This window comes from Rana temporaria, chromosome 3 (genome assembly GCF_905171775.1).
Source record: "Rana temporaria chromosome 3, aRanTem1.1, whole genome shotgun sequence".
Taxonomy (NCBI): domain Eukaryota; kingdom Metazoa; phylum Chordata; class Amphibia; order Anura; family Ranidae; genus Rana; species Rana temporaria.
The window spans coordinates 161,596,756-161,621,441 of NC_053491.1; the positions used below are offsets into that span (position 1 = coordinate 161,596,756).

The 24,686-nt window shown below is 40.5% G+C and overlaps 1 protein-coding gene across 1 annotated transcript in view; it reads right to left on the minus strand.

The window, feature by feature from the left end:
- CPED1 (cadherin like and PC-esterase domain containing 1) overlaps positions 1-24,686 on the minus strand; it is a 408,757-nt gene that overhangs the window by 309,101 nt on the left and 74,970 nt on the right. Inside the window, exon 2 of the mRNA XM_040343743.1 lies at positions 13,930-14,122. Coding sequence (XP_040199677.1) covers positions 13,930-14,122 — 193 coding nt within the window. The remainder of the gene's footprint in view (positions 1-13,929; positions 14,123-24,686) is intronic.

Below are 24,686 nucleotides of genomic sequence, written 5' to 3' on the forward strand. Positions count from 1 at the left end.
ATACTGGGTGCAACCCAGAACCGAACATGAGAAGATGATCATTTCAGTGTTTTTATTAAACTGGTCTTACGTTTTTACACTATTGTGCACCTTTCTTTTTTTGCATTGCTACTTGGAACATCCTTGCATTTAATACTGGAATTCATTTACTGGTGACACCGTGGAGATACTCTTATTACAAGCTCGTTAGCCAAACACGAGAGTGGGAGGCATAGTATTGTGGTGAGTGTCCACTGTGAGGGGGGATTGGAGCACTGAACACTGAGGTGTGGTGGAAGTCCTGGAAAAGTGGATTAATCACATTGAAGTTACATGAACTTTTCACTTCACGTCTTTTTTGTTACATCACGGACTTTTTTTCACTTAATATTATTATTATCATATAATAATAATTTTTTTGCATGTTTACAGTGTATGAGTTCAATCACTTATAATTGTGTTATCACATTGTACACTTGTATATATTTAGATTTGAATATTTATTTATTCTCATAGCGCTGTGGTTTTATATTGGCACTTGATGTATATAATATATTCCTTTATTTTTCACATATTATTTATTTAAACAGCAGCTAGGCGCTTTAACTTCTTTTCCACACTGGCGCAGTAGTGGGTTATCAGTCAGGCGCAATTGTGATATCCCAATTACTACATTTCTATACTTTTTAACTACTAGCAGCCATGGAATCCATCAATTATTTGATGAATAGGCAATTGAGTGCTGACACGATTTTCTCCACTAGTCATGAAATGACAGACTGTGAGGAAGATTATCCAGGGATTTTAAAATCCTTGGAGATTCTATTAGAGAAACAAATAAAAGCCTGGTGGGATGTGTTTACGTTCGAGCACTATAATAAGGAGGGTCTGATTTTTAGGAGTTTAAGGTGGGATGTGACTCCCCAGGATGGTCTCCATGAGACTAAATATATGGATGAATGGAAAAAATTCTTTGATAAAGTGGGGATGGATTTACAGCTATTGGTTCTGAAAAGGAAACAAATTAAGTTGAGTATGATTAATGATAAAATCAAAATCATACAAGATAAATTAGTACCAATTAATGACTCTGCCATGATTAAAGAATTTAATACGAACATGAAGAAAAAACTGGAGAAAGTTGATAGGGAAACACAGAAGAGAAAGGTTAAGAAATACAACCGAGACTCTGAAGATTTCAAGAATGATAAGATATATGCATGGCAAAATGCTGCCGGAACTGACAACGCGAACGAGGGAGTTAAACCTGTACAAAAAACGAATCCCGCGAGTCAGAAAAAGGATTCAATTAAACAAACTACCGGGAAAGCCATAATGAGGAAAAGTGAACATCTACTGCCAAATCAGAGACGGAATTCTGACTCACAGGCTTCTGGAAGTGGACAGTATGGTCCACAATTTGAATCACCTGCAGCACCTAGACGAGAGAGAGATGATTACCAATATGGCCAAAATCATCAATCACCTCGCCCTTATTATACACAGGGTGAACATAACCATTGTCAGTATTACCCTCAACAAGAATATCAACAGTGGTATGCACACCCAGCACCTAATCATTACTATCATCAACCACAGCCTTTTTTAGGGCAGAGGGGGAGGGGGAGAGGAACAACCCCGAGGAGACCCCCTCATACTACTCACAACAGGGGGGTGGACAGGAATGGACAACCACATCCTCACTCCAAGAATGGGGACTACCCCCAAAGAGAAGAAGGGGCTGTAGGGCCGGACGGAGAAAGCAATCCAAAGAAAAGACCAAGGAAAACCTAAATACAGGGATCTTTAATTTAAGTAAAGTAGTGTTGAATCCGAAAGAGTTGAACATACTAAACACTGGCCTAAAATGTGCACCAAGGAAGTCATGAACAAGTTCAATTTGTACATTGACACTCATAAATTTATAAGGACTCTTAATATGAAAAAATATTTTTTGAGTCATCCGGCAGAATCATCTTTAAAGAGTAATGCTGCACCTGTGCACATAGATAGTGGCCTGAAGAATAGATCCCTATTTAATCCCCAAAACCCAAACAACCATTACATTGAGGTCTTTAAACAATTAGTGCTGAAGGACATTGATGAACTTCCCCAGAAGAAGAAGGTGAACCCTGATTTCATTAAGGAAGGAATAAAAAGCCTTGAAAATAATAAAGAGATCATCATCCGTCCTGCGGACAAGGGTGGCGGGGTGGTCGTTATGGATAAGGAGTTTTATCTGAACCAACTGACCACACTGTTAAGCGACCCTACCACTTACAGGAGATTGGGCTCAGACCCCACTGAGGAGTATAAATCTCAACTAGATGCTCTAGTTAGTTGGGGATACCGGACCAATGCCCTCAATGCCAAAGAAAAAGCCTATCTGGCCCCGTCTGTGTGTAGGACTCCTGTGATATACACGCTTCCGAAGATTCATAAGCATCCAACAGTCCCACCGGCCCGGCCCATTGTAAATGGGATTGGATCAGTAACTGCCAGGTTGGGAGAGTACTTAGACAAGTTCCTCCAGCCCAGTGTTCGTAACACTAAGGCGTTTCTGAAGGACACTACGGACTTATTGACATCTTTGGAACTAGTAAATATTAATCCTGAGTCCAACCTTATACTGGTAACAGCGGACGTAGCGTCCCTTTATACCATAATTCAACACGAGGACGCTGCGCTGGCATTAAATTGGGCATTGAGCAGGAGGGACGATATTCCCCATGTCCAAAAGAAATTCCTGGGCCATGCTTTAGAGTTCTGCATGGCGCACAACTATTTCTGGTTCAATGGCTTCTTCTTCTCGCAGCAGGTTGGCGTGGCTATGGGAGCAAAGTTTGCTCCCAGCCTCGCCAACCTGTTCATGGCGGAATGGGAGGATAGATATATCTTCCGCAACCAGAAACAACAGCTTATTTTCTACCGCAGATTCATCGACGATCTCTTACTCATTTGGGAGGGATCGGAGGTGGATCTGAGATTGTTCCTGACAGATCTTAATAACAATAGGAATAACATCAAGCTTGAATATAATATCAGTATGAGTTCAGTCGATTTCCTTGATGTCAATATTGAACATCTAGATGGAAAATTGAAGACCAAGGTACATTTCAAAACGACAGATCGGAACAGTTACTTGTCGATCCGAAGTGGACATCACCCGGCGTGGATAAGCAATATCCCGAAAGGACAGTTCCTAAGAGTGAGGAGAAATTGTACTGAGGAATCTGACTATATAGAACAAGCAACTATGTTGAAACAGAGATTTGTACAGAAGGGGTACAATGAAACTAAATTGAATAACATCATAAGAGATGTAGCAGATGTACCGAGGGAACAATGTCTAAGGAAGAAAGAATCTGTTGAATCTAACAGTCAACATCAATGGGGTTTTTTAACAGGTTTCCACTCTCAATATAAGGATATTGAAACCATCTTTCGTAAACATTGGTATATCCTGGCTAGAGATACACATTTGGGGACCGTGATACCAGAGCAGCCTCGGTTTATTTACCGAAAGGCACCAAATTTTGGGGATAGGGTTGTCCGAAAAATTCTGGATCCCCCCAATCCTTCTATAAAAATCGACCTAAAGGGTTTTTTTCCCTGTCGAAGGTGTATATGTTGTCGGACAGTACAAACACACAACAGGGGGAAATGTGAAATAACAGGAAGTGATGGTAGATCCTTTGAAATTAAAGAATTCAGTACGTGCAACTCTTCCTATGTAGTCTATCTATTATGGTGCCCATGTGGTCTACTCTATGTGGGGAGAACTAAAAGATTGCTCAGGGTGCGAATCGCTGAACATTTAGCGAACATAAAAAAGGGCTTTGAATATCACAGCGTCTCGATGCATTTCAAAAAGAGACATAAACAGGACCCATCTCTGATTCAATTTTGTGGCATCGACGTAGTGTATTTCGGTTGGAGGGGTTCAAACAGAATAAGGGACCTCTCACAGCGCGAAACCCAGTGGATATATCTGCTTAAATGTCTCCAGCCTCGGGGTTTAAATATAGAGGTTGACCTCAACTGCTTTATCAATAATTCATGAGGTATACAGCTCCTTCACTTTATTCTCCATACTCAGGTTGTTTATCTATATCATTAATATGTGTTATGGGTGAACAGATCATCTTCTCATGTTCGGTTCTGGGTTGCACCCAGTATTGAACTGCAGGGTAATAAGCTATAGTAGCATGGGCGATACCAGTTGAAACCCTTATCTTTGCAGTTGTCAGTATTGTGGTTAGACACCTAGACTTTATTTAAATTCATATGGTTATTATGATGTCTGGATTCAATTCATCTAAATTTGTTTATCCTCAATCAGTATTGATCATTAACCACTCATCCCATATTTAATTACTATTAACTGTTTAATTCAATTTAAACTCATTTTGTGTATTCATCTATATGCACGAGGGTGACCTCAAGGTAGGTTGACCCGAATGAAATGGCTGGGCTCCTCTCGTGCTAACATGTAGATGTATAGAACATATTCTAATATAGTAATTTTTATATTTTTTATATTTTTATATTTTATATTTTTTTATATACTTAGCTTAATGTGAATCAAACAATTTTAGCTAATTAATCTACCATATAGGTATGTCAGATCATAATTATAGTGCTAATTTTAATATTTTGATGTAAGTACTGTATTTATCTAATGAATGTATGACCATTATTGAGATGTGTGTTAAAACTAAGGATTGGTGGTCACGGGGATCCTCGAGAGACTGTTTCCCTTTTTTAGATCATTATTTACTCCCAGTTTTTGATAAGTGCTATTATGCCCACACAATTCTATTTTTTCTATTCTTTCTATATTTGTACTACTATCAAACCTGTTAGTTTAGTTTCTTTCATTAAAAGTAGACCGCTGTGTGACATGTCAGTGCATTCGTTATACACCGCATTTCCGCTTGGATTAACGCTGCGAATATTGTCTATTGGCCACGGGGTACACGTGACCAGTTGGCTGCGTCCCCCGGTGTTAGGACAAAGCGGCACCATAACGATAGCCTACGCTCATCGGTCATCCTGCGGTAAACTGATTGGATACAAGAGAAGCGCATCATGATTGGTTGCGCTCCTCGTTGCTGTAGTGATGAGTGAGACGCTATACACAGCTCCCGCCCATAGACAGCGGCGATGATCTCACCCCATTGGACACTATAGTACACGTGACCGGGTGACGTTCTCGCTGTCTCAGATGGTGCGATATACACACGCAAGAGGCGGGGTGTCAATCGTCACTATCTGATCCTATTTGCTGATAGCATCCCTGAAGATATATAAAAGAGGGGAAGGGGTTATTCGGCCATACCCATGAATAAGACAGGAAGTCGAAACATGTCGGGGCGTGGCCTAATCCATGTTTAGAAAGTTCCAAGTTACATCTAAGACTGCCATCAGCCATCTCGTAGCTGTTTGGAATTACCAAAGATAAGAGTGATCGTTTGAAGTGGTGTGCTGTGCCGAGGATTGCGGTGAGATCATTCAGTTGACCGAGGGTCCGCCGTGACCACTGTTATCTGCAATTGAGGATTTTGAAGTGTGCAGCGATCTGTTTATACACAAAGTTTTACATTGGAGTTTGTTTGTGAGTGCAACTTTTGGAGGTTCATTTGAGTGTTTTTATTAAACTGGTCTTACGTTTTTACACTATTGTGCACCTTTCTTTTTTTGCATTGCTACTTGGAACATCCTTGCATTTAATACTGGAATTCATTTACTGGTGACACCATGGAGATACTCTTATTACAAGCTCGTTAGCCAAACACGAGAGTGGGAGGCATAGTATTGTGGTGAGTGTCCACTGTGAGGGGGGATTGGAGCACTGAACACTGAGGTGTGGTGGAAGTCCTGGAAAAGTGGATTAATCACATTGAAGTTACATGAACTTTTCACTTCACGTCTTTTTTGTTACATCACGGACTTTTTTTCACTTAATATTATTATTATCATATAATAATAATTTTTTTGCATGTTTACAGTGTATGAGTTCAATCACTTATAATTGTGTTATCACATTGTACACTTGTATATATTTAGATTTGAATATTTATTTATTCTCATAGCGCTGTGGTTTTATATTGGCACTTGATGTATATAATATATTCCTTTATTTTGCAAGCAGATGAACAGGAAATACATTTCAGAGACTGGTAATTCAGCTTTCCAGAATGTATTGGCACTCAAAGTCTACGTACAGTCAGAAGAACAAACCAAATCTTAAATTAGTTATGTACACAGTTACATTTTTTTAGTGCTGTTTTATGCTTGACTTTTATTTTGTTTAAAGCCTTTAAAAATTGTAGCCATACAAAAATAGCTTGAGTCAGAAGTCTGCTTTCGATCAAAAAGATTACAGTATATAGAAAACCATTTTCTTTCAGTGTGTTTAGATTATGCATACAACTTCTGTATGTGCAACTGCGAAAAGAGCCAGCAATAAAAAACTTTATTTTTTTAGAAGAAATAGGGCGTACAGAACATTCTTAAGATGTACAAAGGAAATATATTTCATATATTCATGTGAAAAAATATTGAAGTTTTGTAAAGGCTAAGAAAACAGGAAGGTTAATCGAAATTTCAGCTACTTTCCTTATAAGTCCTCTCTAAGACAACTGGCATCTGTCCAATCCAAACTGATTCAAAAATAGTACTCTCATAAGAAACAGAAAGGATAACAAATGTGTCAGACAGAATTTGGAACATAATAAAATACTGATGTTCAGCTTTGTATTATTTAACTGGTTATATAATATTTAACTTTAGAAGCCTTCAAACCTTAGTTTGTCTGCCACTTTACTGTATACTGTATAGATACTGTAGGTTAATTGACTTCTGTGTAAGTTGACCCTTGTATATACTGTATATAGAAAACCTCATACACACAATCGGACTTCCATCAGACTTTTCTGTGGATTTTGGTCTGAACTTTTTCAGCCAACTTTCACCAAATCACATGGTTTTTCAACTCTTTACTGCCACCCTTTGGGCAACTTCTACTATTGTTGTCTGATCCTTAGCATTGGTTCTGTTTTTGTACTTTGGACTTTAGTCCGATGGACTTGTGTAGACACGATCGGATTAGCCGACGTAGGACATTTGTTGCCGAAAAGTTTGAGGTCATTCACATCGAACATTTGTCCGATGAAAAAGCAAAAAACATTTGTCCGATGGAGCGAACACGTGGTCGGATTGTCCGAATCAAACAGGTCCGTCGGACATTTGTTGTCAAAAAGTCCGATCGTGTGTATGGGCCTTAAGTATGTGTTAAAGACTATAGATTGTAAGCTTCTTGAGGACAGGGACCTGTAATAAATAATTAAATAAATAAATATCCATGCTGCTGTCTTAAACATTAAAGCGGACCTTTCTCCCGACCACCACAAAGAAATGAACATCACAATGCAAAAGGATGTGAAAAGACATAACAAAAAAGACTCTTCTCTGCAGGCATTTCTTTCCAATAATTTTCTAATTTTTCTTTTCTCCAGTACTCTCCTCCCAACTGTCTTGATAAAAGTGTTATGCCGCGTACACACCATCACTTTATGTGATGAAAAAAAATGACGTTTTTAAAAACGTCACTTTAATTGACTGTGTGTGGGGGAAAACGTAGTTTTATGTCTTGTAAAAAACGACCAAAAAAAATTGAAGCATGCTTCAATTTTATGTGTCGTTTTTCAAAAGTGCACTTTTTACTTCACAGAAATTGACCGTGTGTAGCAAAAAACGTCGTTTTCTAAGACGTTTTTTCATCCACGCATGCCCAGAAGCTACTTATGAAGCAAGCTTCAATGGTAAAACGTGGTGAACGTAACCTCACTTTGCTAGATCATTGTGAGAAAACGATGGTGTGTAGGCAACTTCGTCTTTGAAAATTGAAGTTTCAAAAACGTCATTTTTTACTTCACAGAAAGTGTCGTTTTTTTTCATCACATAAAGTGATGGTGTGTACGCGGCATAAGAGGATTCCATCTCTCTTTACTTCCCGGAGCTCAAACTCACCCCCTTGCCCAGATTACCCCAGACAGAATAATCTAAGCAAAGAAAAAAAATCCTTTGCCAGAAATCTTGCGAGATTTTGTAGTGCATCAATAAAATTACCCAGGAAGACACTGGATGAGGCTTTCCAACATATGATACTGTTTTATTATGGTTACCCTGGCAATTTGCCAATAATTTACGCATTTTGATATTTAAAATGAGGAACTAAAACCTATGCCGGCTTCCTGACACCAACAGTGGGGTTATGTACTGCAACTAAGACAGGATGGCATCACAACTTTTACACATCCCGTTCTGCTCTTGGGCAATCAGTATTTACACATTCAATGTTAATTGGATTAAGGTGTCCTAAGATGTGAATAAAAATGTTGGGGTATTTTCTTGACACTCTGGAACTGAAGAAGTGGCTTGGTAAACGATGAAAGTCCAGTTAAATGTGACTAACTAATACTAGATACATGGCAGAAGACAATACTGTATGAAGAGTAGGGATGAGCCGAACACCCCCCCCCCCCCCCGTTCGGTTTGCACCAGAACCCGAGAACAGACCAAAAGTTTGTGTGAACTTTAGAACCCCAATAAAGTCTATGGGACTCGAACGTTTGAAATCTAAAATGCAAATTTTAAAGACTAATATGCATGTTATTGTCCTAAAAAGTGTTTGGGACCTGGGTCCTGCCCCTGGGGACATGTATCAATGCAAAAAAAGATTTTAAAACTGCAGTTTTTTCAGGAGCAGTGATTTTAAATGACTTTTTATCCTTCAGAAATTACACTTTGTGCAGGGACAGTTCTAAGCACGGGAAACAAGCACTGCTTTACAGGCATACTTTACACACCCCCTAGGTACGAAATTTAAAAGGAATATTTCACTTTTATTGTTTCACTTTAAGCATTATTAAAATCACTGCTCCCGAAAAAACGGCCGTTTTTTTAATACTTTTTTTGCATTGATACATGTCCCCTGGGGCAGGACCCGGGTGCCCAAACACTTTTTATGACAATAACTTGCATATAAGCCTTTAAAATTAGCACTTTAGATTTCTCCCATAGACTTTTCCAGGGTGTGCTGCGGCTTTTCGAATTTGCCCGTGAACACCCCAAATTGTTCCCTGTTCGGCGAACAGGCAATGTTCGACTCAAACTCAAAGCTCATCCCTAATTAAGAGCTCTAGATATCTTGAACATGTCCACATTAGACCCTAAACCAGATAATATTATATGATACTTCCAATATTACCTGTCACTCTTAGGCCCCTTTCACAACTGTCTGATCAGGTCCGTCTGCCCATTTTATTTTTCAGGCGGACGTGTTTGGAGCCTTCATTCACCTCTATAGAGCGATGGATGTCAGCTGAAATATGTCCGCTGACATCAACCACTATCCAGTCTGCCAAATCCAGATGGATGGAGACCCTATTTTTCATCTGTCCGGGCCGATCAGATGGAATCGGATCAAAACAGACAGGCGGATCTGTTTTCATCCAATTTCCCATAGAGGACAGCAGGGCTCTAAAAAGGTCCATCTCAGCACAGTGAGCAAAGATGTACCTGTCATTCGCCTGCTTGTCGCTGAGAAAGTGTAGTCCATCAAAATGGACGTGCTCTGTGTCAAAGGGGCCAAACTCAGTTATGATTGATATATAACCATGTTGGTTTATTCCATTTATTTAACAATTAAAGAATCTAGTATGAGAATTAAGGCTACTTGATTTAGAAGAAAAGGGAGCCCTGACTATTGGAAGCATGGAATGATGATGGTTGCTCCTATATAAAAACCCAATTCCAATTACCCTAAATTGGGTAACTAATGGCTGTTCTACTGACAAAGGGGTAGTGGGAATTGCTGATTCATTTACAGTAAGTGTCTGTGAGGAGAGGAGTACTGACTTTGTAGCTGTGATAGCCACCAGGAAGGTTCTCACCCACCGTCCATGTTTTTTGTTTGCTGTTACGCGATTATTTACAGATTTTTAAGTGGTCATTGTCCTAAACCCTTTGCAAATTTTGTTTAGTGGCATTCCCATCTAGAAACTATGATTAAAGACTGTCTATAGTTAAAGCCAAGCTGTCTTAGTTGAAATGTTTCATCCTCTGCCCCTTCAACCCCCATAGGGATGATCTTAAGGTGCTGCAGGTGTTAATACAGCCACTGGACCTGTCATAAGCACTTGTCAAGAGTGCTGAGTATGCTCGCCCTTTTTGTCCCCTCCTTCAAATATTGAAGCTGTACTATAGCTTCCATCAGTAAAAAGTAAACAGTCTATGAGTGGAGGAGGTAGACCTTTCATTCAACCACCCGTCCTCCATTCATAGAGTCCTTTTTATTGATGAAAGCTAAAGTACAGTTTTTTATTAATGGAGGAGGGGGACTAATGAGTGCTTATGATAGGTCCGGTCCAGCAGCTGTATTCACCCCCACAGCACCAAAAGATTACTAGCCAAAGAGAAAGTACCGCACTTAGGACGAATGTTGGTTGCTGCCATCCGTGGACATATCCCAGTGTGCATTGCTCCAAAGTACGCCGCAAGGACGTATTGGTTTCGACGTGAACGTAAATTACATCCAGCCCCATTCACGGACGACTTACGCAAACGACGTAAATTTTTCAAATTTCGACGCGGGAACGACGGCCATACTTAACATTGACTAGGCCAGCTATTTGTTCGACTAACTTTACGCCAGGAATCACCTTACGTAAACGGCGTATCTTTACTGCGATGGGCGCACGTACGTTCGTGAATCGGCGTATCTCACTGATTTACGCATTCTAGGCGTAAATCAGCATTCACGCCCCTACCGGCCGGCGGAACTAGACAACTAAGATAGGATGGCGCAGGCCGTCGTATCTTAGCTAGGTTTAAGTGTATCTCAGTTTGAGCATACACTTAAACATACGACGGCTTAGATTCCGAGTTACGATGGCGTATCTACTGATACGCCGGCGTTACTCTTTGTGAATCTGGCTATTAGTAAACAAAGGTGGGGTAAGTGGCGCTACCTACTGGTTACAAGAAGTGTATGTATATATATATAATTGAAAAAAAGGGGAAACAAATATCTGCGCTAACTTCAAAATAATAAAAAGTGTACAAAGCAGCTAGCACAGTTTGTAGATTAGCAAACAAAAACAGTATAATCCAATAGTGCAGCGCTCAAAATGAAGAGGAAAATTAATATATAGTCCACAAAGTGTATATTCAGATAAACAATGTGAATATAAAGTCCACAAAATATGTGTTCATCAATGAAATTGAACATATAGGACCTCCACCGAAGATTCAGTGTGCAGACACAGAAAGAACACACCACACCACCGAGCAAGTATCGTTATGGGCATGTAATCAAATAACGTGCAGGTCAATGACAATCGCACTTCCAACAGAATGTGCAGGTGAGAATGGTTATCCACAGGCAGCATCAATGATGAAATAGCATCTCGAATATCATGAAGGTCCAAAAGCGTTTGCGTTCATCGGCAGATATATGGTCATAAAATGCAGAGCGGAAACGGCAATAGTGAAGCCCATAGGTAAAACCAATATGCAATTTATTGTATAGTACTTACAAACAGACAGGTAAAAAAGGCATCAAAGAATATAAAATTCCGCGGCTCATAGCGTACTTGTGTCGGTCAGCCTAACATGTTTCATCCTATGGGGATATCTTCAGAGGCGTCTGATATATAATTGTGAATATGTGAATATGTGGTACAAATTAAGTAAATTCTCATGCAAATGACCAAGCTACATAAGGATGTAGTGAACTGTAAGTGACAACTACCAGGTGTCTTGGACTATTATATAAACAAGAATACCTGTGAAAAAATATATACAATAGTGATAGACCAACATAAAATCACATGGATCAGTGATATGAAAAAACATGTGTAAACAAACTCAGTCCACTCTGCGTGATTGAATACTATCCAAAAGTTCAGTCCAATTAATGTTCACAGCAAATACTGATCAAAAAAGAAAAAACCCAAAGGTAAAAACAGAATATATATATATATATATATATATATATATATATATATATATATATATATATATATATATATATATATATATATATATATATATAATATGAGTATATTGTGAAAAAATAAAAATAAAAAATGTTAATAATAAAAATAGGAACAATAAAAATAGTTCATATAAAGTTCATCAAAACCAGCAGGAAATCCAAGGTGACTTGTGAAAACTGCATAGAAATCGAGTGACTGTTGTGCTCCCCCTCTTGGGTCCCCACTCAAAAGCTGCCACTATCCCTGCAGGGGTAAATGGCAAGTAGTGCAAGAAGCAGCTTGAATTCTGATGGATCTTCCAGACCGATTGTCTGCAGCCTCCCCGCTGAGATATCCTATGATGTACCTGGTACCGGGTAGCAGCTGAGATGTGGATCCATAACAATAAAGCCTCAAGGAAGAGGTAGCTCCAATAGTGTATTACCAAAAATTATTTATTTAAAAAATGAGTAAAACATGAATTAAAACTAGCTCATCATATGTGCTGGCCAAAAAACAATACACTGCAAAATATGGGTCTGTGCAGCATGCGGTTCACCTGCGCTCCACCAGATTCCTTCGCGACCTGGAAGTGATGTTGTGTACGTAGCTCCAGCTGACGTGTTTCGTCATAGACGTCTTCTGAGGCGGTTATTTTATGTTGGTCTATCACTATTGTATATATTTTTCACAAGTATTATTGTTTTAAATAATAGTCCAAGACACCTGGTAGTTGTCACTTACAGTTCACTACAAAAGTCCACCCAAAAGTGGAACTTATGCTTCAAGCACTCCTCGCCCCCCTACATGCCACATTTGGCATGTCATTTTTTGGGGGGGTGGGGGCTTCAGTAGGAGTAGGACTTCCTGTCCCACTTCCTCCTTCCGCCCAGGGACCACCTCTTCGACTTCTCTTCTCGCCTTAGGTGGCCCCTCCCTTTAGGCGATCTCTAGGGACACGTGACAGGTCCCAGGAGGTCGCCTGTCCTCTCAGAGCGCAGCCGAAAGCTGTCACGGCCGGGTGCCCACACTATGAATGGAGGCGCCTGCCGGAGAGGTGGGGAGAGGAGTGGACCGTGGAGCAGGTACAGTAAGTGTCTGTTTATTAAAAGTCAGCAGCTACACTTTTTGTAGCTGCTGACTTTTAATAAACACTAAAAGGCTGGAACTCTGCTTTAAGCTGAATTAAACAAAATAAAAAAAACAAAATAAAAGGTAGCCTTTAGGATAGGTGTTTATGCTATGTTTGCATAATTGGGTGCTTGGAGTTTATCTGTAACAAGATTATTTCTGGTAAGAAGCAGAGCAATTCTGCAGAATAGCAGGGATCAACTGCTCTATTCTGGTAAAGTTTTAAATCTTCTTTTCTTTCTATACAGTACAAAATTATTGCACACATTTTTATTTTTTTATATATCTTTTTTTTTAGGAATGCCTTACTTTACTGCTCTGAGCGGTTAAACATTATGGCCTTGAATAGCAGGCATTTACATAGCAGACACACAAGCATAGCAGGCTATACACAGAAAAATAGAGTATAAAAAAAAGAAAGTAGGAACAAAATTAGAGAGGTTCCCACAGTGACCAATTCATTTTTGTCTTTTATTCCCCAGGAATATAAAACACGGAATATAATTGTCATGGTCATCATGGACAGTAACTGTGATTTTCTTTTCTCTAGTTTCTCTTTGTAAATGGTACCAATAAATCTTATGCTCAAAAAGTGGTCTAAAAAATTGAGGTACAGCAGAATGAATGCTGTGATTCTAATAGAAACTTATACCAGAAAAAGAGCTCAGTGACATGGCACAATCTAGGAATCAAATTGGTGTACATCATAGACAAATAAAGTGAAATATTGTATAGCGTAATATACTAGTTCTTGATAAACTTTAAATACACTTACTCTGAGGCTGTTGTCCATACTTAACGAATGATTTTATGCTTCTAATGTCTCCAAACTGTAAGACTGTGTACCCAAGGCGAGCCAGGATCCTTTTGTATAGAGTGGATTCCTCATTACTGAATGTAGGATATGTATATATTAAGACTCTTCTTTGAGCACTGGAAACCAGTTTCTCCTTCCTATTTTCTTCATACTGTTGAAAAAAGAAATGTATTACACTGAAACTTTAAGTTAATCTAAGTAAAGATAATATATATTTGTGACAATGTCAAGATTTTGCACTATGGGAAGTCAAGCACAGATTGTGTAGTCCATATTAGGCTTTACCTATTTATTACAATAAAGTTGATTAAATCTAAACCGAAGCGCGCAATTTTATTCCTGTGATCCAACCCATTTTGCCGTATTATTTGCTCTTTGTTTTTCTTAATGTATTTGACTGTGCACTGTTTAAATTGTGTTGCTCCACTGAGCTGAAAATTCCTGAGAAGAAAGGGTAAATGCTGCTGGTCAGGTTTTCCCGGGCTTTTTGGGGAATAGTTCCCTTTGCTGTGGCAAACATATAAAAAGAAGGGAACCACCTCCAAGTGTGGGCACTATCTAATGAAAGGGAACCGGAACTGTGCTAGAATGTGGTTGTCATCTTGCTTGATGTCAGCCCTTGGCAGGATCCTAGTTGGGGCTCCATGGACTGGGACTTGTGCTATCTATCTAAGAACTTATAGGACTCTAAAGACTTTCTTCATCTAAGGTATGATACCTCAATGGGCAGGGGTATCAAGGGGCACACAGAAGATAAGAATGATTTTTATGAACTATCAAGCTGTAGTTTTCATTTAAACTTTAACAACTTTAATAAAGAACTCTGTTGTTACATACTGTTGCCTGGTCTAAAGTCACTTTAGGACAACTGTAAAGGGGTGCATACATGCATGGTGTATCACATAATATAGTTCTCACCAAGGGATAAGACACTACAAGAGAAGATGCAGTAAAGATGTCTAAAGTTCAGTAGAGCTAACCAGGGAAGGTTATATTACTATTACCAATGACTACAGTACTAGTGTCTATGAGCATATGCAGCTCTCCAGTCTGAAAGTGGAGGTGACTTGCCATAGGTGACAGAAGGTCCTGGTAGTGAAGGAGCTTGTGTACTTAGGCTCTTTCCCTACCAAATGGTACCCCAGTCTAGAGTCCGATTCACGGAACGGGGCATCCTAGGGACTGAGTTGGAATGTCATGGAAGATGGAATGAGGCTTCAAGGAGGGTTAAATCCAGAGTTGACCTTCCTGGGATTGAAGTTTAACATATGAATCAGTGTTACTGGGATGGGGTGACAGGTAACTGAACTGGTGGAGTCCAGTGCAAGCTCTGCAGTCCCAGGTCAGAAATGCTGCACAGAAGAATGAAGTGTATTAGGAACTATTATATATAGTGTACAGAGTATAAAGAGTTATACAACTGTGCCACAGATTACAAGGAGTTAACTAATGTCTGTGTGGAGATTTTTTGGAGAGTGCAGCTTAAAATTCCATACCCGTGTGTAGGCATGTGCCTCCCCATCCCCACTTGGGCAACCTCCACATATATACATACTCAAAACGTACATTTCAGAAAATTGTTATTATGTCAACAAAGAGTGGTACTGTGGACACTACATAGATATAAGGCGCCACGTCCCATTAGATTGGAAAAATTGGATAAAGTGAGCTTGGACTTTTTAGGCAAGACAACATAAGGGTTACAAAATGTATTTAGAAAAATTGACAAAACATATATAAAACCACATTTATAAAATGAACCAATGAAGAGAATATGTAGCTAGATATAACCGACTTATTGTTACATGAATCTGGCAACAGATACATTTGCTGTATAATCACAGTGAATACAGGAGTATGGTTATTTTGCTAAGAAGTAGTATCTTGCTCTACATGTTAAGCGCCTTGCGCTTCTTCAGGAGCATTTGAATAAAGTACCACTTTTACCTACAGGTAAGCTTATAACAAAGCTTACCTGTAGGTACCTTGAATATCCATGCGCACTGAAGAAACGAACCGCCGGTAACATTTCTTCAGTAGCTGTGCCGTGACATCATCACGGCTCTGGCCATTTACAGCGCCAGAGCCGCGAACCCGAAAATAACTTTGGTGGAAGATGTCCACAATGTACTTTGAGGGCCGACGGCAAATCCAGGGCACCGTTCTAAGGTGAGTATTTCATAATGAGCTAGACTGCGATGCAGACTAGCTCAGTATGCCTTTGTCTTGCAGTGTTTTTTTTTTTTTTTCCGAGGTTTACAACCTCTTTAAGAGAGAACCGTGACCTAGTCTAAAGGCGGCCATGCATAGATCGAAACCTGGTTGGTTCAGCAGGGACCGGCTGAATTTCGATCCATGTCTGGGCAGGCTGGTGTCACAGAAGTCAAACTACTGATTGACTTCTGTACAATCAGCCTGACAGTTTTTTTTCTGGTCGATCAATGCCACGGCTGGAGCCAGCAGCAATGATCAGTGTGATCTGACAGCAAGGAAGTCTTCCTACTGGCAGAATACAATGACTCAGTGGTAAAGATTCCCCCTTCCCCATCAAATGTGTGAATGAGGGAATCGGGTCCTTTTTTTTTTTATTCAACCTGCTGGTAGAACGAAAACATTAATACTGTATGGCCTGCCTAACTCCACCTTCAGTTTTCTTGAAAACTTTACAATTTAAAGTGGAACTAAAGCTTTCTATACTTTACAACTAAGGAATCTGCCATCTCGGCCTTTGTTTGATCTGCAGTTGTGATGGATCTGCACATGTGATCAGTTATGATACCGCATTTGATGGTTTGACAGTTCAGTTGAGAGCACAAGCAACCATGAAAAGCTATCATTGACGGCATGCCTAGAATATAAGGCCCGGATTCTCGTACGAGTTACGCCGGCGTATCTCCACATACGCCTTTGTAACTCTGAGTCCGAGCCGTCGTATCTATGCGCCTGATTCTTAGAATCAGTTGCGCATAGATTTGTATTAGATCCGACTGGCGTAAGTCTCTTATGCCGTCGGATCTTAACTGCATATTTACGCTGGCCGCTAGGGGCGTGTACGCTGATTTACGCCTAGAAATATGTAAATCAGCTAGATACGCGAATTCACGAACGTACGCCCGGCCGACGCAGTACAGATACGCCGTTTACGTTAGGCTTTTCCCGGCGTAAAGTTACCCCTGCTATATGAGGCGTACATGAGGCGTACCAATGTTAAGTATGGACGTCGTTCCGGCGTCGAATTTTTAAAATTTTACGTCGTTTGCGTAAGTCGTTCGCAAATAGGGCTGGGCGTCATTTACGTTCACGTCTAAAGCATTGGCTTCTTGCGGGTTAATTTGGAGCATGCGCACTGGAATACTTTCACGGACGGCGCATGCGCCGTTCGTAAAAAGCGTCATTTACGTGGGGTCACATAAAATTTACATAACACACGCCCACATCTACCACATTTGAATTAGGCGGGCTTACGCCGGCCTATTTACGCTACACCGCCGCAACTTTCGTTTGAGAATACAGCACTTGCCTGTAAAAGTTGCGGAGGCGTAACATAAATAGGATACGTTACGCCCGCACAAATATACGCGATTCTACGTGAATCCGGGCCTCAGTGTTTTGGGAAACAGATTGATCGGGTTTAGTTCCACTTTAAAACATGGCAGCACAAAGAAATCCTCAATCATGAATAGTTGAAGTGCTAGTAAAGTCAGTTTAAAAGAGATAAATTACCTCATGAATAGTAAAGTAGAGTCTCAAGTTCTTCATGTCATGAAGCAACCACTTAAACATGATTGCATAACAAATAATTTCCTTTGAAAAAATACATTTTCAATTTGCTTTTGGTAATTGAAAAAAAAAAATGGTAAAGCTTAGCATTTGTTCCATTGAACTGAAGCCAAGGCCGCCCCTGTAGTGGGTTGTTTACAGAAAGTACAATATACATCTCCAAACCTGACAGTTGTGTCATTTTCACAATGTCCTTTCTCTGCAGAAGTTGGATGTGTAAACTATTTTCAGCTACCTGACAGAAACCATGTACATTTATACAAATGCACAACATACAGTTAGCAGACCACATACCTTCTTGTCATCTCTGTACAGCCTTTACGGTAACATTGGAGGCCAATCTGACAACTAAAATTACCTGCTTTCAATGGCTGGGGAAAAAAAGGGCTTAGAGCAACCAACAAACAAAATATTTTTTTAAAACTTGTCACATTATAATAAAAAATATGAGTACTAAGAGCCGGTTCACACTCGGGTGGCACGACTTCGGGGGCGACTCGGCAAGACGACTCCTGAAGACGACTTCTGTATAGAAGTCAATGCAAGTCGCCCCGAGTCGCCCTTGAAGTAGTATAAGAACCTTTTTCTAAGTCGGAGCGACTTGCGTCGCTCCTATTAGAACGGTTCTATTGAATAGAATGGGACGCGACTTGTCAGGCGCCCCAGTGTGAACCGGCTCTAACTGTATAGTTGTTTAAAATGTATGGTCCTTCTGTTTAGTTAAAATATAAGAAGATTGGGGGGGGGGGGGAATTACCATTCAGAGTTAATAGAGCCGATCATATTAATTTCACCCGAGTACGTTTCCAGATGCATCCCATTAAAAAAAAAAAAAAAAAAACACACACAAATTACTTTATAATGCTGCTTGGACAATCAGATTTATCTATTTTCAAATGTCATTTTCCAGCAGCTAAAAGATGAACGGAGCAAAAAAGGGCATTAGTCATGTGAATGATGAACTATTAATATTTCTTTGTAAAACAAAATTGAAAAACACCTCCAAATGAAATGAAGCCTGATCTTCAATCTTGCTTGCTTGGAAATTCTATGAACAGTTTATTCTTCATAGAGACAAATGACCATGTGTTTTTCTTTTTTTTGGGTTACCTGGGACTTTACCAAAAAATAGACCTAATGCCACCTGGGTGCATAATATCTCTGTAACGGAATGGCCTGTGGGACCCAGATGCTCTTCAAAAGTATGAGATACTCCTGTTTCAGCTTCACCGATGACTCTTATGTCTAAAATCATCCTATGTCCACTAGGGTCATAGGATGACTGAGAAATTATATCTTGGATTGCTTTAACATGGGTCTGTTATCCACAATATATTCCAGGATATCGTTAAAGAACTAATTACTGTTTGTTGATTCTGAACTCAATGGGTTAATTGAAAGAGTGACTCATTCAATGTGGGAACACATACTGTTAGGTGTTAATGTCGTCTTTTGTGATGTAAATGAATCTAGTATGGCTTCTAAAGGGTCTTCCATTGTGTTGTGCTAATTGACCCTGTATTGTGTGAAGGTCTATTGATGATAATGTGTGTATTGCAAGTTAACAGACAGTCTAAAGGCCAGAATGTCTACTAAAAGAATGTGTATTGTATAGCAGGTGAGAGGAGCCGGGATGTCTACCTTGAAAGGTCATATCTCGGAAGTCACCTTGTCTGGGTAAATGATTAGTTAATTAGCTCATGTAAATTATGTCAGAGATGGTGCCAGAATGTCTACCAAAAAAGATGTGTATTGGGCTCATTGTGTGATGATGTGGGTGGAGTTGAGTCATTGTTCATTTTGGTTACTAACTGTACAGTATATAAGAGCCTGATTTTCTCAATAAAGAGTCTATTCGTTTTGTACCTCAAACAGAGCTATGTCTAGTTACTGGTGGAATTTGTATGGGTCGTGTTCGCCGGATTGTGAAGTGTCGATAGCTGTCTTGGGTTTGGAATGGAATATCTTAAATGGCGTTAACCCCTGTCCTATTTGGGGTTCCCTTACAGTCTCAATACGTTTAACATTTTTTTTTTTTATGTTTTGTTTTTTGTTAACTTTGTTGTCTGACTATAGATCTATGTTTTGACCTCTGATGGTAGTTTATTTCAAGCATAACAACCCTTTCAGTAAAATAATACTTTCTATGATTCATTTTGAACTTTCCTCCAGTTAGTTGAGGTCGTGTTCTTGACTTTGGTTTCATATTGGAAAAAACATCTCCCCTGAACCTTATTCACTACCTTGATGTATTTAAAGGTTTCAATTATGTCTCCCCTTTCTTTTCTTTCCTCAAGACCAGTGGCGGTGCGTCCATAGAGGGTGCCGGAGCGCCGCCCCCCCTCGGTCCCGCACCACCACTGAAACAATACACAGATTCATGCACTGCATGAATCTATGTATTGCCGCTGCCACGACTATTCAGATGGCCGGCCCCCTGATGAGCGCCAGCCATCTAAATAACGGCAGCTGGTTGGCTGTGGAAGTGCAGGCTTTGCGATTACAGCCCTCATGCTGTAATAGGCTTCCAAATACTTATCCAGGGGAAGCACGGGGGGTGCGTTCCTTGGATAAGACTGACAGGCGTCTCAGCCAATCAGGTTTACCGGTAACCTGATTGGCTGAAGCGTCATCGAGGGCGGGAGAAGACATTTAAGGGACCGTGGAAGGAGGATGGCCAACTCCAGAAAGGTAAGTGCTGGGCGCGGGGCAGCATTTTACAGGGCACAGTGGAGACAATTACAGGGCACAGAGGCGACAATTAAAGGGCACAGTGGCGACAATTGACACAGTGGCGACAATTACAGGGTGCAGTGACGACAATTACAGGACACAGTGGCGACAATTAAAGGGCACAGTGGTGACAATTGGCACAGTGGCGACAATTGGCACAGTGGCGACAATTGGCACAGTGGCGACAATTAAAGGGCACAGTGGCGACAATTACAGGGCACAGTGGCGACAATTACAGGGCACAGTGGCGACAATTGGCAGAGTGGCTGCGTTTGATGGCATGGCACAGTGGTGACAATTGATGGCACAGTGGCTGTGTTTGATGGCATGGCACAGTGGCAGCATTTGATGGCATGGCACAGTGGTGACAATTGATGGCACAGTGGCTGCGTTTGATGGGCCCAGTGGCTGCATTTGATGGGCACAGTGAGGCAGTTTGTGTGCGCCCCCCAAAAAAATGTGAGCACCAACCACCATTGCTCAAGACTGTACATATTAAAGCGGTTGTATACGCTTTTTTTTCACTTTTATCTACAGGTAAGCCTATGATAAGGCTTACCAGTAGGTAAAAAGAATGGCCCGGATTCACATACATCGGCGCATATTTATCTTCTTTACGCGGTGCATACTAGCTCATTATGCCTTTTGCCTTACAGGTTTAAAAAAAAAATTAAATAAAAATCTGCGGATTTACAACCACTTTAAGTTACTGAAATCACTCTCAATATGTTTTATCCCCCAGAACTTTTACCATTTTTGTTACCTGTCTTTGGACACGTTCTATCTTACTAATAATTAATCTTTGTGTTACCTGGGACTTTACCAAAAAATAGACCTAATGCCACCTGGGTGCATAATGTCTCAATAAGTTTAACTTTACTATTTAAACCATGTAATACTCATCAAACTAAGCAAACTCCATGGAAGCCAGCAATACACAGGCAGTAAATTTGTATTATCAGATTAAGGGTACATAATAGTTACACAGTAAGTCTGGTTGAAAAAAGTCCATCTAGTTCAACCAATAAAAGGAAAAAAAAATGTATTTAATAATAATATGTACTGTATTTTTCCTCTGTATTTCAAAGGCTGTTTTTTTTTTTTAACATGTGACTGGCAGCAGACTAGAAGCTTCTCCCGCTGCAGATGGGATGGGAAAGAGCTGGGCCACATGACAGCTGTATATATACAGTATATATATATATATATATATATATATATATATATATATATATATATATATATATATATATATATATATATATATATATATATATATATATAAAACTCAACGTGTGTGTGTGTGTGTTTGTATGTATGTTCCAGCATCACGTCCAAATGGCTAAAGATATTAACATGAAACTTGGCACACATGTTACTTATATGTCAGCAACAAACATAGGATAGGTGGTTTAACCCTTACCCACCCCCATTTGCCATGGTCGGGGTTTTCCTTTAAAGTCCCATTCAACTCTATGGGAAATACATGTTACTTCATAACTTCCAAAAGGCTGTACATATTTCGATAACACTTGGTCACATGTTACTTATATGTCCACTTAAACTATAGGATAGTTAATTTATCCCTTAACTACCCCCATTTGTGAGGGTCGGGGTTTTTGTTTAAAGTCCCATGCAAATCAATGGGAAATGTATGTTCCCACATAACTTCTGTACGCCTGGAGATATTTTAATAATACCTGGTACACATATTACTTATATGCCAAATAAAAATATATGACAGTTAAATTAACCCTTACCTACACCCTTATATACAAGATGGGTATATTTATATTCATATGATTTTCCTCCCCAAAAGGTTAAGATAGGAAGACCGGTATTCAGCTAGTATATATATATATATATATATATATATATATATATATATATATATATATATATATATATATATATATATATATTTTTTTTTTTATTTAAATATATATATATATATATATTTAAATAAAAAAAAATGAATACAGTATCATCATCCAGATACATACAGAGAATGGATAATGTACATTAAATAGTGTGTTTCGTGTCAGTTTAAAGGGGGTTGTAAACCCTTGTTTTTTTCTTTTTTAAATAATAAACATGTCATACTTACCTCCACTCTGCAGTTCATTTTGCATAGAGTGGCCCCGATCATCCTCTTTTGGGGTCCCTCAGTGGCACTGGTGGCTCCTCCCCCGCATTGAGTGCCCACGTTGGAGAAGCGCTCTCCTTGGTGGACACCTGTGCGGGCGCGCTCCCTAGTCCCGCATCTGTGCCCATTCACACAGAATGCGGGACCCGGTGCCGCGTCATTGAATTTGATTGACATCAGCCATAGCCAATGGCTTCGCTGCTAATAATCTATCCAATCAGGACACAAGACACCAGCTACAGATGGTGTGCTCATTCCCAGCCAGAAGATGACAACGTGCAGGTAAGTAAAATGGGGGGCTGGGGGCTGCAGCACTACAGAAGGTTTTTCACCTTAATGCATAGAATGCATTAAGGTGAAAAACCATGAGGGTTTACAACCCCTTTAAGTGGGTACAGAGGCGGCTCTAGGCTTTGTGAGGCCTTAGGCAAAACTTAGAGATGAAAAATGGCTGCAGAAAATGCACGGATCTAGCACACAGGTCATCAGCGCCACTTCCAGGGCACCCTTCTCACCCATCAGACATATTCAGCCAATGCAAGAGGGGGGAGAGAGGGGGTGGTGAGAAAGAGAGAGGGATAATAGAGAGATCCGATGACGCAGACATTAGTATTAATCACAGGCAAATTAGGCGCCTGCAAGGCCCCTGTAAGTGCAAGGCCTTAGGCGACCGCCTAATTTGCCTAATTAGTGAGCCGCCTCTGAGTGGGTACAACTACAGATGATAGTCTTTCCCTGGGGTGCGCTGGCGAGCGCTCTTAGGCAAGGAAAAAATTGAGATCTGCAGGATTTATATTTACTAAAGAATTTACCACAATACAGCATGAATATACAAAAATCCATGGAACATTGGGCACACTGAGTGCTCTTCTCCCAGATGTTTCTTACAATGAAGCATATCATTATAGATAATAATTATTGGGGGCATTGTGACTGTTTAAAAAAAAACACACACAACAAAAACATACACTACTCAGAATATTGTGTATAATAGTATACACGGCTGAAGTTATTTGCAAATCTCAGTTTACTGCAATAGATACATGAAGTCGCCTGCACCAACATTTGTCGGCGGAAACACAATGGAATTCTAATGAGTGTCTAAGATACACTTTATGAATTCCCCTAAATGTGCCTTACTGCAAAAAAAATGTATGTGAATGGGCAGGGCAGGACTTAGGGTGGTGGGGGCCCCTGGGCTTGAGTGTTGAAGGGGCCCCCTGGAGCCGAGAATTGGGGGGGGGATCGAAGATGTTGAGCGGGGGGAGGGTCATAGTTGTTGAGCGGGGGGGTGCGCATTAAAGTTGTTGAGCAGGGGGGGCTAATTGAAGTTGTTGGGCGGGGGCGCATTAAGGTTGTTGAGCGGGGGGGTGCACATTAAAGTTGTTGTGAGTGGGGGGCGGTGCGCATTAAAGTTGTTGAGCAGGGAGGGGTGCCTCTCAACGGAATGTGTCGGCTCTCTTCCCTTCAGCAGACATCCACACACCGCTCCGATTCCTCCTGGGGGGGGTGCCTCTCACCTGTCCCAACAGCCGGGGCCACAGACTGTCATTATCCCGGCTGTCGCCTTTCTTCCCTTCAGCAGCCACAGTCCTCCACACACCGCTCCAGTTCCTCTTGCTTCCGTGCTGCCTCCTCTTGCAGTGCGGGAAAATTAACACTTTCGCGGGACTGCGGGAAGAAGCTGTCTGTGCGGGAAAGTCCCGCAGAATCCGTGTGTTGGGAGGTATGCGCAGGGCCGCCATCAGGAATTTTGGGGCCCCTTACACAGCTTAAGGCATGGGCCCCCTGCAGCAGAGAACCGGGGGGGGGGGGGTGCTGCCGTCTGAAATTGAGAAGCGGGGGGGGCTGCCGCAAATTGATAAGCGGGTGGTATAAAAAACAGGGGGGTAGCCATCCGGGGCCCTGGGGCCTCTGGGCCATTTAATAAAAAGAAAAAATAAACCTCTGGGCCCTTTAATAAAAAAAATAAACATTTATAAAAAATACATAAAAAAAGGGAGGTTGCCATCTGGGCCCCTGGGGACCTCTGGGCCTTTTAATAAAAAATAAAAAA